General features: G+C 41.3%; 1 protein-coding gene across 1 annotated transcript; it reads left to right on the plus strand.

Moving 5' to 3' along the window:
- The first annotated feature begins 575 nt into the window (after positions 1-575).
- LOC112194645 lies at positions 576-1981 on the plus strand. The gene is made up of 3 exons (XM_024334860.1): positions 576-1506; positions 1588-1745; positions 1844-1981. Exons 1-3 carry the CDS (start codon positions 576-578, stop codon positions 1979-1981), a joined length of 1227 nt encoding a protein of 408 aa, XP_024190628.1.
- The last annotated feature ends 16056 nt before the right edge of the window (positions 1982-18037 follow it).

Raw genomic sequence — 18037 nt, forward strand, 5'->3', positions numbered from 1 at the left:
AAAAACGAAGGTTTATATCTGCTTGGTTCGATGATTTTCCTAATTCGTTGGAATATAGTATAGACAAAGGTCGTGCATATTGTTTGTGCTGCTACCTATTTAAAGAAAATATCGGAGAACAAGCAGGTGATGATGCATTTACTAGTGATGGTTTTCAAAATTGGAAGAAGAAAGAGAGATTATATGATCATGTTGGAGACCATAACAGTGCTCATAATCAAGCTTTGAAAAAGTGCGAAGTCTTGATGAATGAAAGACAACACATTCGAAATATCATCCACAGGAATGCTAAGCAATCCAGAACAGATTATCGAATTCGACTCATTGCATTAGTTAATTGCATTCGGTTTCTTCTAAGACAAGGCCTTGCATTCTAGGGCCATGATGAGTTAGACAATTCAAGCAATCAAGGTAACTTTCTGGAGCTTTTGCAATTTCTTTCTGATTAGGATGAAGAAGTTAGAGCTGTTGCATTGAAAAATGCTCCAGAAAACCTCAAAATGACATCACCAATGATTCAAAAAGACATAATAAATGCTTCTGCAGTTGAAACCACAAATGCTATAATTAGAGACATGGATAAAGCATTATTCTCTATTCTAGTTGATGAAGCTAGAGATGTTTCTATAAAAGAGCAGATGGCTGTTATCTTTCGTTATGTGGATAAGAATGGTTGTATGATTGAACGTTTCTTTGGCATTGAACATGTTGCCAATACTATTGCCATTATACTTAAAGAAACTATAGATGCATTGCTTTATAAACATAGTTTAAGCATATCAAGTTTACGTGGTCAGGGTTTCTACAGAGCCAGTAATATGAGTGGGGAACTTAATGGCTTAAAGACACTTATTTTGAAGGAGAATTCCTCTGCTTTCTATGTCCTTTGTTTTGCACATCAACTTCAGTTAGCTTTGGTGGTTGTAGCAAAGAAACATAGCATTGTAGGTGCTTTCCTCAGATCATTTGGTCATGTTGTAAATATTGTTGGTGCATCTTCTAAATGGCATGACATTCTTCGAGAAAAGAAGTCTCTCAAAGTTGTTCAAGAATTGAAAGTTGGAGAACTTTCAAGTGGAAAAGGCTTAAATCAAGAAATTGAGATTAAGCGTTCAGCCGATACACATTGGAGCTCACATTATGGTACGCTCATAAACTTTACTGCCATGTTCTCTCCCATAATTGATGTGTTAGATGAAATTGCATTTGACAAAGTAGGTTCTGATCAGAAACATGATGCATTTATTTCATTGAGGTTATTGCAATCTTTTGATTTCATATTTAGTCTGCACTTGATGAGGATTATACTTGGAATTAGTCATGAGTTGTCACATGTCTTGCAAAAAGATGATCAAGATATAGTAAATCCAATGGATTTAGTGAAAATTTGCAAAAGAAAATTGCAAGATATGAGGGATAATGGATGGGATTCTTTCCTAGAGCAAGTTGTTGTCTTTTGTGACAAGGAAAACATTATGGTTCCCAACATGAGTGATCAGCATCTATGTAAATGGAAATCAAAACGCAAAAGTCCAGAAATCACAAATCTACACTATTATCACTTTGATTTCTTTTGTGTTGTGATAGATCTCCAACTTCAAGAGCTAAACAATCGTTTCAATGAGGTTAATACTAAGCTATTCCTTTGTTTGGCATGTTTAAGTCCGAATCATTCATTTTCTGATTTCAACAAGCAATGTTTGATGCTTCTTGCTCAATTTTATCCGGATGATTTTCTACATCAGGTTTGTTGGTACTACAGTCTCAGCTTGATATTTATATTGATGATATGCAATCTAACACAAAGTTTCAAGACTTGTAAGGAATTTCTTATCTGGCACAGAAACTTGTCAAGACAGGAAAGCACACGACATATCCATTTGTCTATCTACTCATAACCTTGGCACTAATACTTCTAGTTGCAACTGCAACAGTTGAAAGAGCATTCTCTACCATGAACATCATAAAAAATCGAATGTGAAATCGAATGGGAGATCAGTGGTTGAATGATAGCTTAACGATATACCATGAGAAAGATATATTCAGTGCCATTGATAATGAGCCTACAATTCATCGATTCCAAAACTCATCGAGGACAGCTATAGATGACTTGAGCAGTATTGTTTCTATTTTGTTAGGAAATATTGATTGTCTTTTGCGCTAGGAAATAGCTCAAGTCTTTTTTTATAATGCGAATCATTTTTGTGTATTATATGCACTGATTGCAAATACAGAGGATGTATTTTGGTTCATCATGGTCAATTTTGGTGTTTGGTTAAATTTTTTTGGACCCCATACATATATATTCCTCCCTCCGCCACTGTGGGCCATGCAAATGAAGCCCGACCCTTAGGCCCATCCCGGCTCTTTAAGCCCATCCAATCGAGACCTAATAAGTTTCTATTTTTTCTATAACATACAATTTATCTCTTTCTTTGTAGTTGATTTCATAAAATTTATTTTCTTTAATTTTGTTTCCTTTGTTAAACAATAATTTTTATTTTTTTTATTTTTTTATTGGGAGTGAGGTAGCAAGCCACCTTAGTTACATTAGCGAGTTAATATCACACCCACCCAATCAGTATTCGAACTGATTTCCACGGGGATATCCCAGCAATGCCAGATTAATCCCCCGCCGCAGGTGCACCAACTTGAAGGCCCTTCAAACCTACTGGCCATAAACTAGTAGGAGTTAAGACTCGAACTCTAGACATGGGGTTCCATACTAGGCAACTTGACCAACCTTACCACACCAGGTGGCTAACAATAATTGATTTGAAGAGTTAATTAACTGAATATAACCATCTTAACTAATATTTATAAATGTCATTGTTAATGCTCAAGTCTGGCGGTAGCCGATTCCTTGCTTAACGCGGGTCCGGTGGGCGGACCGCTACTCCTAGGATTAGGTGATTCCTGTTAGCTGCAACACGATAGACAGGGCGTCAGAGGGAGACCGCGTTGGGCGGTCTTCACTTCTCCGATGCCTAAGTTAGTCACTGTATATGCGCAGCATAACAATAAATGAGTAGTAATTGCGTAATTAATGAGGAGAGAGGAGAGAACCTTTTATAGGTGAGGAAGAGGTTGATCTTCTTCTTGTTTCCGATGCGGGACTGATGTGCTTCGATTCCCAGCGTCAGGAGCCTCTGATGCTATCTTGACGCGGCGCGTGGCGGCGCGTCAGCGGTGATCTGGGGGCGATCTGGGGCTCGAGCGGTAGCCTGCCTGGCCGTGACTTCGCAGGTCATCCCCTTGGTGAGAGTCGGTACCTCTGGCGGTACAGTGAGCGTGGCTCATTATAGCTAATTATGCTCGTTCTAGCACATGTAGGTACAGTCATTAAGTTAATTGTGTGTATATATATATATATATTAAATAGGATCAACAAACAAAAAATGAGTTTTGGATTATCTGTACAATCATTGAGCCACATTTTGAGAAGAAAAAAATAAAAAAATAATGTATTTCTTTTTATTATACAAAGTAAGGCCCTTATCGGCCCTATTCAGAAGATCGGCTCGGCCCTGCCTTTTTGTCCCTAGCGGCCCAGCCCTAACGGACTGGGCCTGATCCTGCTCGCCCTTAAATTTTGTTGAATTTGACTAGTCCTAACCCGGCCCAACCCTAAGCCCTAAATTTTAAGGTAAAACTGGTCCTAACCCAGCCCATGATGACCTCTAAGTAGATTGACCGTACATGTGGCCAAAAAAAAAAAGCACCACCGCGCATGAGTTTTTTTACGCTGTCCACTATTATCTCCCCTTTCGCACCCAGATCGAGCTCTCATCTCCTCGTTTCTCACTATTATGTCCCTCTCTGGCCCTCACTCTCTAATATTTTAACCTGTTGTAGCTCTCTCATCTTTCAAATCCACAACTCTCTTTCTCATATTTCAGACCCACTAGCTTCTCATTAGCTTTCAAATCCACAACACTAAATCTCCAATGGACCTCTTGGGATTCTATGCTAATGAGAAGCCGTACAGGCTTGTGAAAATACATCCATATTAATTATGATATGTCTTGCAATGTTTTATGGTTTGTTGGGTTGATTGTTATCTGCATAGAACTGAATGATAATCTATATTAGCTGTAGTTGATGAACAGGTTACCTTTGTGCCTCCGGCTCCTATGCATCCACATATATGTATATATGTAACCATGGTCACATACGTTGAGGTAAGTTTAAGGGTTTCATTCAAGCTCTTTTGCTATTATATTAGAGCAAGTCCATCCGTAGTCAAGAAATGTCAAGGTCGAAAAGTCAAGGCGTCGACCAGTCAAGTAATTGTTCACTGCCACTGGACATGGGTTTCTACTCGTTGTTTTTCTTGACCAGTCAAGACTGTTCATTTTTCACTGTTCATCGATTTTTTCTTACATAAATGAAAAACTAGGAATAAGTACACTACAACGTTATTTAGTTGTTGTACGAGAAATTTGGTTTCTAATTGATTTTTATTTTCGAAACAAACGTTATTTAAGGGGTCGTGAAAATTGACTTTTTATACGTTAGGAATTTGAGAAAACTTCCTTCACGAAAGTTGTAGAGCTCATCGATAAGATCTTGTGCATATACAAAACGCAATATTCGGAGTTCGTATGAATTTATTATGAATTTTTGAAATCTAGAAATTTTCTATAAATAGCAAAAAAAATTCCCTTTTGTTTCAAAGGACGAAATTTTTTCTTTTTTCATTCCCCCCCCCCCCCCCCCCCCAGGTTCTCTCTCTCTCTCTCGCACGCTCCCCTTGACCCGGCTCATCCAACCCAACCCGGATTTTTCTCCCTCCTCTGGTGTCTTCCGGCCACGGTCCCCGCGCCCCTGAGGTAGCCTTGCCTCGCCCAGCCGCTCCGTGGCGTCAGCCCCCCCATCCGCTACCCTCAGGTCGAGATCGAAGCAACCCCAAGTGGATCAAATCAGACCCAATCTGATCATCATCCGTCGTCGCGTCTCTCTATCTCCACACAACACGCTGACGTTAGACACGATAGGTACCTGCCGAGCTGGCAGCCGGCGAGCCCGGTCAGGAAATATGTCAAGGCTTTGCCTTTTTTCTTGGCCTCGGTCAAGGAAAGTCAAACCTTGGCTGTCTGGCTGGGCAAGATTGGGCCGGCGGAGGGATGATTTTCCCCTTGCTCGGTCAACACATCATCAATCCTTGCTAGTGCCCAGTCAAAAGTACACCCGTGAACTTGGTCTTAAGGAAAGAACTTCACTGACCAGCCCTGGTCAGGGTGGGCTGACCACAGCCACTAACAATTTGACAGCCGTCACATTTAAAGAAAAATAAAAAATTGGCTAGTTGAAACCCCAAACGGAGAAAACAGTTTTCATTTACCATCTAACACATCCAAATCCAAGCCCCTCTCTCTCTCTCTCTCTCTCTCTCTCTCTCTCTTCTAGTACTGGTTTCCTTCTGCATTCTTTTACTAAATTATAGGGATTGGAACCGATGGGTATTTGATTTGCAGCAATGGGTATTGGAATCGTAGCGATGTACTGGATTTCTTCATTACCCACAGGCATTCGACGATGGGCTGTATATAATTTTGCTTTAGTGTTCTAATCCAAAGAGTTTGTTCATCAATTCTGGATAATTAGATTTCGATTGTGTTCTCTTTTAGCTTCTTGAAACTCTTTCGATGACAAAAGTTGGTTACTTGATTCTAATTAGATACTGTACATACCTCCACTAATATGGAGGATTTACTACATCAACAAGCATAAGTAACACCCTCTTTGGGGGGTCCACAAGCCATGGCAGGGCCCAACCGAGGCATGCATCCCCTAGCCCGATGTCCAAGCTACGCCACGGTAATCGGAAGCGGCCAATACCTCGCCGGGAAGCCAACTTTCCGGCCTTGCCAACATGACTCCACAATATGCCTTTCTACACTAGAATAGTGGCTTTGGCATTCCACATTGGAAAACAAGTGTAAGGGGGGAGGCTTCCTTACTTATAAAAGGGACCTCCACCCACTTAGATCATCATCCCATTACATCTCATGTAACCCTCTTGGGCCGCAAGGCCCAACACACTAGTTAAGCTTTCAAGTGGACGTAGTTTCCCGCTAAGGCGGGGAGACGAACCACTATACTTCTTGTGTCTTCACTCTCTCTCTTTCTCTCTCTGTCTCTCTGTCTCTCTGTCTCTCTCTCTCTGTCTCTCTCTCTGTCTCTCTCTCTCTCTCTCTCTCTCTCTCTCTCTCTCTTTATGTTAATTAGACCCCTCGGTCACTAACATTAACATTGGCGCCGTCTGTGGGAAGCCAACACAAAGGCTTTGTCACTTACCATTGAGTTAAGTCATCTTGACGGAACTCAAAATAATTTCTCTTTAACTTATATAATTGATATTCTTAGCGGCAAACTTGTGCCATCTGCTAAGTCAATGCTTGGTCAACGCCGAGAAGGGCTGGTCAACTCTGGTCAACGCCCATCAGGCACGGTCAACGTCCAGCGGGGGCTGGTCAACGACCATCACAAAAATCAACGCGGGCAAACCCCAACTCTATCCCAAGTCAACGCCAGCTAAAATAGTCAACGCTGACCTACTCCAAAAAAAAAATAATAATAATTTTGGGTGCAAATCTTCTCTGGACACCCAGAGATCTGCTTTGGGCACTCTACGTTCCTCTCATATACATCCAACGGCAGCGTCAGCCTTCATCACAGGCTTCTGGTGTAGCGTAGCGGTTAGCCTTCTCCAACATCAGCGTTAGCATCGACAGTGCAGCGCTTACAGCACCAGCGCCGACGAGTGCCAGCATCAGCACCTGCCTCCGCTAGCATCTTCCTTCGCTACGCCTACTGCCAGTAGGCCTAGCTCCGGACGAAGCCAACGCTGCTAGCGTCATCAGCGGACACCGCAGGGTACCACTTCTAGCGCTAGCCTCCGTCAGCTGCAGCAATCGCTGGAACTAACAGCGGCAATCAGCCCCGCTAGCCTCAGCGGCTCCGCTAATATCCGTCAGCGGAATCTCCCTTCCGCTAAGGAAGCTTCTGAGCTTAAATCTCCGTCAGCGGCCATGCTCCTTTAGCGACTACTCTCAATCTCTCTTCCGCCAGGAAGGCTTCTGAGATTCAGTCGGCGGTAGCGGCACCACCGCTAGCGAAAGCTCCACTCCGCCGAGCTTCGCTGAGCTTTACTGATGGCCGAGGCTACCGCCGGCAGAGTTTCCTCCGCCAGTCACCTCCGCTGACCTGAGTTTCTTCCGCTAGCCACCTCCGCTGGCAAAATCTCCGCCAACCACAACATCCTTCCCCTCTGGATAACCTCCGCTGACCACACCTCCTTTGAGCTCCGCCACCGCCGGCTAGAGCTCTCACCAACGCACCCAGAATTGCTCTGAACACCCAGGGCCATCTCTGACCAACACCGGCCATCTCATTTCACCGAGCACTGAAAAATCTGTCCACTAACCATCGCCAGATTTACTCTTCTCGGTCTTTCTCACCCTAACAGGAGAGATCAATTCGATCCTGCTTCGTCGACTGCCCAGACATTGCAGCAGCTCATGATAAATGAAAAAGCTGAGTTTTCTGCTTCATACATCCACAAGCACCACGTGCTTCTGCCATATCCCTATTTGTGCACACATACACTTACCACATGGGACACCTGTCCACACATGCATACACCTCACATATATTTATGTTTGTATGATTGCACACGTGTGCCGTTTCCATCAGTTATAGATACATACACATCAAGTGAATAGTTGTGCGTCGGAACTTTTATACCAAACACGCATGTGGCAGAGGCATGTGAACTATATATATATATATATATATATATATATAGTTGTGGTCCAACTTGATTAAACAGAAGCATGATTGATAGGAGCAAAAAAGTGTGACGATATTATTAATTATGTGCCTCATTTTAGCCTTATTTCTCCCTTAGTTTAGTGTTTTGAGTCATTAAGTCATTTTGAAAGTCTTGTTGAGTGTTTGGAGTGAAATAGGCGGAAAAAGTAAAATTCATGAAAAATCCTAGCTGGATCAGGATTCCTAACTGTCAACTATTTTTGCGGTCTTTACATTTTAATTTCCCTTTATTTTCTCTAGAAAATTCTGATATTCTCCTGCTTGTTGTAGGAAACGTTGCCTGGTTGAAGTCTTGGAAACAGCAATGATGGAGTCATAAAATAAAGCATTAAGATATTTGACCAAGCAATGAAGAAGGGAAATAAAGGAGAAAAGATGTTTTCAGTTGAGGAATAAAAGAAAAAGATGTTTCAGCTGGAAAATAAATAAGAGAAAGACGTTTTCAGTTGGGGAATAAAGGAGAAAAGACGTTTTCAGTTGAGGAAGAAAAGAAAAAGATGTTTCAGCTGGAAAAATAAATAAGAGAAAGATGTTTCAGCTTGGAAATTAAAGGAATTGCCCCATTATGAGAGGAGTTAAGGCCATAAAGAAGACGTTTCAGTTGGGAAAGCCAACCAATGCTCCCCTATAAATAGGCAACATCCAGAACTGAATTTGTATCACTTCCCAGCCAAGATAATTCATTGCCTATCACTTCCCAGCCAAGATCATTCCAAGACTACCCAATTCACTCCTCAAACCTCCATATCTTACAAGACCGTGACCACCATCCATCCATCAATCTACAAAGCTCTAAGGCGCTGAGTCAAGGACGCTCCACCACCATCGCAGAGACGAGTTCATCACCTTGTTGCTAAGCTGCTGAGGAAAGCTTCAAAGTGTAACTATGACTCTACTTATAATTTTTGTTTCGGTTTTGTGTGTTTGGATTTGTGAGTTGTGTAATTGGAGACATGAAATTTTCAGAATATTTTTATTAATATTTTTGAGATTTTCAGTTTATTATTGAGTTAATTTCGAGAATTCTTTTATGATGCATGTTACAATCTTGTGCCCTTTTATGTGTTTAGGTAATTTTCAGAGTTAGGTTAATAAGTTTGCATGCTAGAATAATGGTGAGAGTTCTTGTGTGTTTTCTTAATTTGCCAAGAGTAATTGTTATTTGTTAAGGCGCTGAGTTAAACAAGTAGCAATTAGTTCTAAAAAGTGGTAAAAACTATGTTCAATGGTTAAACGATTCTGGAAATTACGTGTTAAATTCTATGTCTAATGGTTAATTTGCACGTGTGAGTTGATTCGAGGGTTAGATAATACTACTAGTTAAGAGAATTACGCTGAGTGTTTTCGAAAATTAGTAGTATTAGGCTTGGTAAGGACTTTTCCGATTCAAGCCTACATTAGAATGAATCAGATAAGTGGATTGATCCGCTGAGGCTTTTCATTTGAGCTCTTATCTAGGCATTTAAGGTGGGCACATTTTTGTAGCATGTTGAAATGAATTTTCTGTTTTTACACTTAGTAATTTATGAGTGGTATTGGTCTAGGTTAGGGAAGTCGATCATTGTATATAGTTTTATTTGTTTTGTTTTTATTTTAAGTAGATTAGGAACCAAATTTCAAAACCCCCCATTTTATTCTTTTATTTGTTAATTGACCTTTTTGTGTAGGTGTACCCTACAATCCCCGGACTGAACGATCCCTGCTTATCCTATACTGACAACTACATTTTGCAGGGTTAAATTATGAGGCTATTTCAGCCGCATCAATTTTTGGCGCCGTTGCCGGGGATTGTTAAAATCTCCAACGCTTAAAGTGTCATCGATTTTGTTGTATATAGAATGCATGCTAATTTTTGTACTACACTTGTGGAATGGTGACAAATTGCGATTTCGGTTAGGCCAAGCTTTAATTGTGATTTAGTTTAAGTTTTATGAGTGTTACAAAATTAAGCATGTCTTTTATCATTGTTGTACAATTTGTAGAAGTTGTTTTTTAAGCATATTGTAAATTGTATGTGTTTCATTTAGATTAATTTACTTAATTGTTGTAAAATTGTATGTGGATATGAATTCAGCTAAATACTTAATTGTTGTAAGTGTGTAAAATCGTATGAGTAGACAAGGGCCCTTTTGTTAATATTGGCCTAAACCCTTCATTAGTACCTTGCTCAGGTCTCTTGAGGTTGAGGGCGGCCTTTATTAGCACTTGGAGAACGGTCTAACACATTAGTTAATTTCCCAGCTGAGTAAGGGGCGCATACGGATGGTGTCTTAGGTTGAGACCCTGGGTGATGGGTTCAATTGGATCTCAGAGATACTATAGAATGAGCCTAAACCACTATGTGGGAGTAGCCGATAGGGGCCTAAACCTCAATGAGGGAGTAGCCTCCGTAGTATCACCAAAATGAGTCCTCCCTCTCACTTACCTCTTAATCTGGCCATTCGGCCTTCTGAAACAAAGGAAAGAGACTTATGTCTAGGCGACTATCCCTATATCGTATCTCACCAATAGTAGTGGTTTCTATTGGGCTCGACTTACAACTTGGAATCAATTGAGATATTAACTATGTTTACAATAAACTAAAAAAAAAAAAAAAAAAAACGTGTTGTGTGACATGCTTAAGGTATATTGGATCCTCTGTTCCAGTACCTAAGTATGTAAAGTAACTTAGAAAGTAGGAAAGACATAATGTTTGTATTCCTAACCTTGTATATGTTACTAACACTTGATCTGGTGAGTCCTTTGTGGAGCACACATTGGAAGAGATACCCCTCCAGGAGGCACCCAAGGAATGAGCACGTGTGAACAAGGAGAAAAGTCCAGGCTGAAGGACTATAAATATTAAGCGCTGCATGGGAGGCAACCCATTTCAAACGAAGCTGTGAAGGAGCCATCAACGAGAGTTTGACATTTCTATCCCTTCACTTGCTTAGGTTGAATTGTACTTGGGTCTTTGTTTGTTTGTTTGTTTATTTTACCCTTTCCTTATTTTCGTAGCCCCCCATATTTAGGGTCTATATACCATATTTTTTGCCTACATTGAGGACAATGTAGATTCTAAGTGTGGGGTGGGTTTACACCTTTATTTCAGAATTTTTTTCGGTTTAAAAAAAAAAAAAAAAAAAAAAAGTTAGTTTTATAGTCTTTTTGAGTGTTTGAGTCTTAGGATGCTCCTAACGTCTAGGATGAACATGTCTCTGAATTCATGGCTGACAGTTTTCACAATCAAAATAGAACTTAATTGAATTCTGTGGTTAATCAACATTGTGATGCTTGTATGAAGATTTGAGATAGGATTGTGACTTGGTTCATTAAGCATGCTAGGATTAAGTCATTCATTTGACCCTAAGTGAGCTGTTGAGCTAAAATACTTTCTTTTCGAGTGCTTAATTGATAATTCTAGAATTTCGTGGCTGTATTTGCAAAACCTCATCATTCTTTGAAAATCCAATGATCATGTGCCATAGATTTTAATGGACTAGAGAGTACTAGAACTCGTCTGTTGTGACTGTCAAAACTTGTATGCCATAATATGCACTGATCCTGGATAGGATAGAAGGCATTAGGGTAACCACCATAGCCAAACAAGCATGTGTCCCCAACTGTGCCCGTCGTGGGACTCCTTAGAATGAACCCCTTTGAGCCTACGTTGAAAACCTTTGTTTCATCACCCTCACTACCCTACCATGAGCTTAGTACAGGATATCTCTACCCTTGTCTTAGGGACTTAGTAGAGCATGACATAGTATGTAGGGGTGACGATGAAAGACAAGTGTGGGGTGGGGAAAATCCAAGAAAAAAAGAAGAGAAAAAAAAAAATTTGCCGTAAAAAAAAATGAAAGAAAATGAAAATGAAAAAGAAAGAAAGAAAAGCGGCAAAATAGAAGAAAAATTGAAAAGAAAACTCTTGGGAAATTGTTGAAGTGTGGTTTTGGACTTTCAAATTTGTAGAAGGCTCAAAGTTGAAAATTATGCCTTTGTCCATTCCCATGTTGGTTAGAGTGAAGGTTTGGCCCAAAACAATGATATTTGGTCTACAAAAATGATGACGTAAAGTGGTCCTTATGTGCTCTGCTAGGTCCTTAGGATTTTTGTATCCTTAATCTTCATTTCGAGAACCCCAGCTTAGCCCCATTACAACCTGTTTTAAGTGCTAACTTGATCCTTGAGATGGGCAGTCTTTGGTTAGTGGAGTCAGGTACGCAGTCGAGCTTATGGTTTAGGTCCATTTGTGCACTTAGTCATTTCATGAGGTCTTTAATAATTCTTCACCAAAATGCATTTATTGATGAAATATGCAAGCTGTTTGTTGCCTTACAATTTATTCTCTTGCATATACTTGAGAGTGAAGCTTTTAAGCATAGCCATTTCTGAGAGAAAAATCGAGAGTATGCCCTGTGAGTTTGGATTGGACTTGTTCGAAACATGCTATCATTCACTGTATAACTTAAGTTCTCCATATCTTGCTTAGTCATATGAATGTCACAGGTTTATTAACCATGGAATTATCTATGCAATTTTGATTAAGTGTTTAACGTGAAAGCCATGAGTTTGGAGTCTCTGAGACAACAGTTAGGGGAAGTAGAGTCATTTACTTGTTTTTTTTGTTGAGTCGTTGTTTTGTTTTGTATTTTTGTTTTGCTAAGGGACTAGCAAAAGCTAAGTGTGGGGTAGTTGATAGGAGCAAAAAAGTGTGACGATATTATTAATTATGTGCCTCATTTTAGCCTTATTTCTCCCTTAGTTTAGTGTTTTGAGTCATTAAGTCATTTTGAAAGTCTTGTTGAGTGTTTGGAGTGAAATAGGCGAAAAAAGTAAAATTCATGAAAAATCCTAGCTGGATCAGGATTCCTAACTGTCAACTATTTTTGCGGTCTTTACATTTTAATTTCCCTTTATTTTCTCTAGAAAATTCTGATATTCTCCTGCTTGTTGTAGGAAACGTTGCCTGGTTGAAGTCTTGGAAACAGCAATGATGGAGTCATAAAATAAAGCATTAAGATATTTGACCAAGCAATGAAGAAGGGAAATAAAGGAGAAAAGATGTTTTCAGTTGAGGAATAAAAGAAAAAGATGTTTCAGCTGGAAAATAAATAAGAGAAAGACGTTTTCAGTTGGGGAATAAAGGAGAAAAGACGTTTTCAGTTGAGGAAGAAAAGAAAAAGATGTTTCAGCTGGAAAAATAAATAAGAGAAAGATGTTTCAGCTTGGAAATTAAAGGAATTGCCCCATTATGAGAGGAGTTAAGGCCATAAAGAAGACGTTTCAGTTGGGAAAGCCAACCAATGCTCCCCTATAAATAGGCAACATCCAGAACTGAATTTGTATCACTTCCCAGCCAAGATAATTCATTGCCTATCACTTCCCAGCCAAGATCATTCCAAGACTACCCAATTCACTCCTCAAACCTCCATATCTTACAAGACCGTGACCACCATCCATCCATCAATCTACAAAGCTCTAAGGCGCTGAGTCAAGGACGCTCCACCACCATCGCAGAGACGAGTTCATCACCTTGTTGCTAAGCCGCTGAGGAAAGCTTCAAAGTGTAACTATGACTCTACTTATAATTTTTGTTTCGGTTTTGTGTGTTTGGATTTGTGAGTTGTGTAATTGGAGACATGAAATTTTCAGAATATTTTTATTAATATTTTTGAGATTTTCAGTTTATTATTGAGTTAATTTCGAGAATTCTTTTATGATGCATGTTACAATCTTGTGCCCTTTTATGTGTTTAGGTAATTTTCAGAGTTAGGTTAATAAGTTTGCATGCTAGAATAATGGTGAGAGTTCTTGTGTGTTTTCTTAATTTGCCAAGAGTAATTGTTATTTGTTAAGGCGCTGAGTTAAACAAGTAGCAATTAGTTCTAAAAAGTGGTAAAAACTATGTTCAATGGTTAAACGATTCTGGAAATTACGTGTTAAATTCTATGTCTAATGGTTAATTTGCACGTGTGAGTTGATTCGAGGGTTAGATAATACTACTAGTTAAGAGAATTACGCTGAGTGTTTTCGAAAATTAGTAGTATTAGGCTTGGTAAGGACTTTTCCGATTCAAGCCTACATTAGAATGAATCAGATAAGTGGATTGATCCGCTGAGGCTTTTCATTTGAGCTCTTATCTAGGCATTTAAGGTGGGCACATTTTTGTAGCATGTTGAAATGAATTTTCTGTTTTTACACTTAGTAATTTATGAGTGGTATTGGTCTAGGTTAGGGAAGTCGATCATTGTATATAGTTTTATTTGTTTTGTTTTTATTTTAAGTAGATTAGGAACCAAATTTCAAAACCCCCCATTTTATTCTTTTATTTGTTAATTGACCTTTTTGTGTAGGTGTACCCTACAATCCCCGGACTGAACGATCCCTGCTTATCCTATACTGACAACTACATTTTGCAGGGTTAAATTATGAGGCTATTTCAGCCGCATCAATGATTAGCTCTTTCTTTGGTGTACACGTGCCTATGCCTTCACATATAAATTATCCTTGTCTTCTATGCACACATATAGAACAAGTATGGGTAGCCACTCACATATTATATCCAGTACCATGTGTACCCCAATGCATAATCAACTTGGCCCCTATAATTGTATGTCGGCACTTACTTTGCCATGAAAAATAGGTACCTCGTTGACACACAGACCCACATGGATGTCCTTGATGCATGAGTAGCTCCCTTGACTCAATCTAGAGGTGCCACATAGCTAGGTGCTATGCAAACAATTGCTATGTCCCAACTATAGTGACTTTACTACACATACCTTTCTAGTACTTGTAACTATATTAATAGGCATCCGTACGTATGTCTAGAAAGCATGCTTAAAACTTCATGGTATGTATGCTTTCATCATCCATCAACGCTGAGATAGCATACTCTTTGACTAAGCGCATGTCATGCCGCAATCCCTTCTGAATTGTGACGTTCTAAAACACATACATGTGTGCACCTTTAAACCGCCCTGAACAAACCGACCCATCTAGCTCCGTTAGCTAATTATGTCGCAAATTCGTACATATTTAATTGGGGCATGTTTACAAAGTAAATGAACTCACTTTATACACGGTGTGACTGCACCTGCATCTTACAATATATATCAATTACTAATCATTTATTTTATCTTATGTTAAAGGGGCATAATCACCGATCACCTCCTCAAGTGATGAAATCATCAACCCCCTATTAAGATGCCTCGCTGGAGCATTGGAGCGTCATACTTGGACAACTCCAACATGATTTGGGGTACTTATATCAATTCCAACTCCAACCCACTCCAAATCAGCATAAGATAAGCAACTATATCTTATCTTTTACGCTCTTGCAATTAGAGTCATTGCCATACTTTTACGACTTCTAAGCATGCCTACAAATATATCACACTTGATATGATTTTACATGCTTCCATGACTTTAGGCATGCTTACAATATGTATCAAATTTTAGTAGCACACCTACTAGGCTCACATACTAGTGCCATGCCTTAACATGTCTCCATGATCTCTAAGCATGTCTACAACAATTCAAAAATGTTATTAGCAACTTTACTACAAGTACATGCTATACACATATGTCATGCTTCTATTTAATTACAAAATTAAATAAACATGTGACGCTTTGACAAACTATGCCATGCTTATTTGTTGTTCATACAATTAGCGAGGTGTACATGTACACTATATGTAAAACATTTTGTCTAGCCTCTTGGCCACCATATTTTGTCAATCCCTCACCAAGGGAAGGAGACCTAAAAGGGTCTAAAGCCTCCACGAGTCTATGGTCCACGACCAACCGCTTTGCGGTAAGGCAACGCCTCATAGTAACAGTGATCGCTACGCGGCATCGCAGTTAAGCTTTTCTCCTCCAGGAAAGCATAAAGGGATCGGTTAACGCAGCCCACGGCAGCCATTGATCCGGTAGTTAACTCCCGACACTTGGGTATCAAAGATTAGGTTCGCTACCTAACACCCACTGCTTAAATGCAGTTCCCCTTATCAAACAATTTTCCAACCATATGAAGGTCTATATCCAGGAGTTGGGGACTCCTTGGAGGGCCTAGCAGGGGCCCACCAGAAAGGGCACAAGCGTTCGCTCTGACCAATTCTAGATGGACGACGCACTTGCACTAATTATGCTCGCAATACGACACAAAGTAACGCTTTGATATCAACCCCGCTGAAAACCCTCCTTGATTGGGGACTTCGAGGACTTGTACATATAGCCCAGCATAATTAGCAACGGTTACGCTCATGCCACACGGCATCGCTTTCGAGCTACCCGTTAATGACTCAGCGGCATCCTTGAGCTTTCACGCTCCTGCCTCAGCGGAATCTCCGAGCTTTAGCGCTCTCGCCTCAGCGGCATCACTGAGCTTTCCGTTCCCGAGCTTCCTCTCATGTCTTCGAGGCAACCCCGAGCTGTCCACTCATGAGCTTCCGCTCATGCCTTCTCGGCAACCCCAACCTTCTGCTCACGCCTTCGCGGTACCCCCGAGCTTCCAGCTCAAGAGCTTCCGCTCATGCCTTCACGGCAACCCCAAGCTTCTAGCTCAAGAGCTTCCGCTCATGCCTTCACGGCAACCCCAAGCTTTCCGCTCACGAGCATCCGCTCATGCCTTCGCGGCAACCCCAAGTCACGCCTTCGCGGCACCCCCGAGCTTCTCGCTCACGCCTTCGCGGAAACCCCGAGCTCCAGCTCATGCCTTCGCGGCAACCCCGAGCTTCCACTCACGCCTTTGTGGCACCCCTGAGCTTCCGCTCACCCCATCGCGGCAACCCCGAGCTTCCGCTCACGAGCTGCCGCTCATGCCTTCCTGGCAACCCCCGAGCTTCCCGCTCATGAGCTTCCTCTCAAGCCTTACCGGCAACCCCTGAGCTTCCCGCTCACGCCTTCCCAGCAACCCCCGAGCTTCCCGCTCATGCCTTCCAGGCAACCCTCGAGCTTCCCACTCATGCCTTTCCAGCAACCCTCGAGCTTCCCACTCACGAGCTTCAGCTCAAGCCTTACCGGCAACCCCCGAGCTTCCCTCTCACGCCTTCCCGGCAACCCCCGAGCTTCCCGCTCATGCCTTCTTGGCAACCCTCAAGCTTCCTGCTCATGCCTTCCCGGCACCCCCGAGCTTTCACACTCTTGCCTTCCAGCATTCCCAACCTTTACACTCACATCCACTCGACATCATACACATTAATGGAACATTGAATTTTTCTACCATTTGTTGCTCGCGACAAATCAAATTCTTTTCGCGTTCCATTAATACTAGCGACAACCAAACAAACACAAGCGTTCACGTATTCATCATTCACGAATTACAAACGCTTGCCTTCATGGCACTTATGCAACTTACATCGAGAGTTACCTCGTCAACTTGACCACGTTCGTTCTCTTACGAGCACCACGCGCATCATATGCAATCTGTATACTCATTCTTAGTATGCTCAAACAACCATATAAGTTCTCGAGCCTATACGTCATATACGATCATACTCGACGGCATTCTCATGTATACATCAATATGTATCATGCACCTCCTACAGTCATATATGCCAATACAACAAAGCATCCTACATATGCGTGCTTTTTCATTATTATGCAGGTTAACGAGTCCCTTCTTGCTTACGGAGTTCGGGGACTTGTAGGGGCTAGGCAGCTCTCGAATGTCACTTATGCTTGATGACTTCATGTTTATAACTCCCCAACCAAGAAGCTCCTCTTACTTGGGGACTTGTACATACCTCTACTAATATGAAGGATTTACTACATCAACAAGCATAAGTAACACCCTCTTTGGGGAGCCCAACCGAGGCATGCATCCCGTAGCCCGATGTCCAAGCTACGCCACGGTAGTCAGAAGCGGCCAATACCTCGCCGGGAAGCCACCTTCCCGGCCTTGCCAACATGACTCCACAATATGCCTTTCTACACTAGAATAGTGGCTTTAGCATCCCACATTGGAAAACAAGTGTAAGGGGGGAGGCTTCCTTACTTATAAAAGGGATCTCCACCCGCTTAGATTATCATCCCATTATATCTCATGTAACCCTCTTGGGCTGCAAGGCCCAACACACTAGTTAAGTTTTCAAGTGGATGTAGTTTCCCGCTAAGGCGGGAGACGAACTACTATACTTCTTGTGTCTTCACTCTCTCTCTCTCTCTACGTTCATTAGACCCCTCGGTCACTAACATTAACAGATAATCTGTTGCAGGT

Source organism: Rosa chinensis, chromosome 3 (assembly GCF_002994745.2).
Source record: "Rosa chinensis cultivar Old Blush chromosome 3, RchiOBHm-V2, whole genome shotgun sequence".
NCBI classification, from domain to species: Eukaryota; Viridiplantae; Streptophyta; class Magnoliopsida; order Rosales; family Rosaceae; genus Rosa; species Rosa chinensis.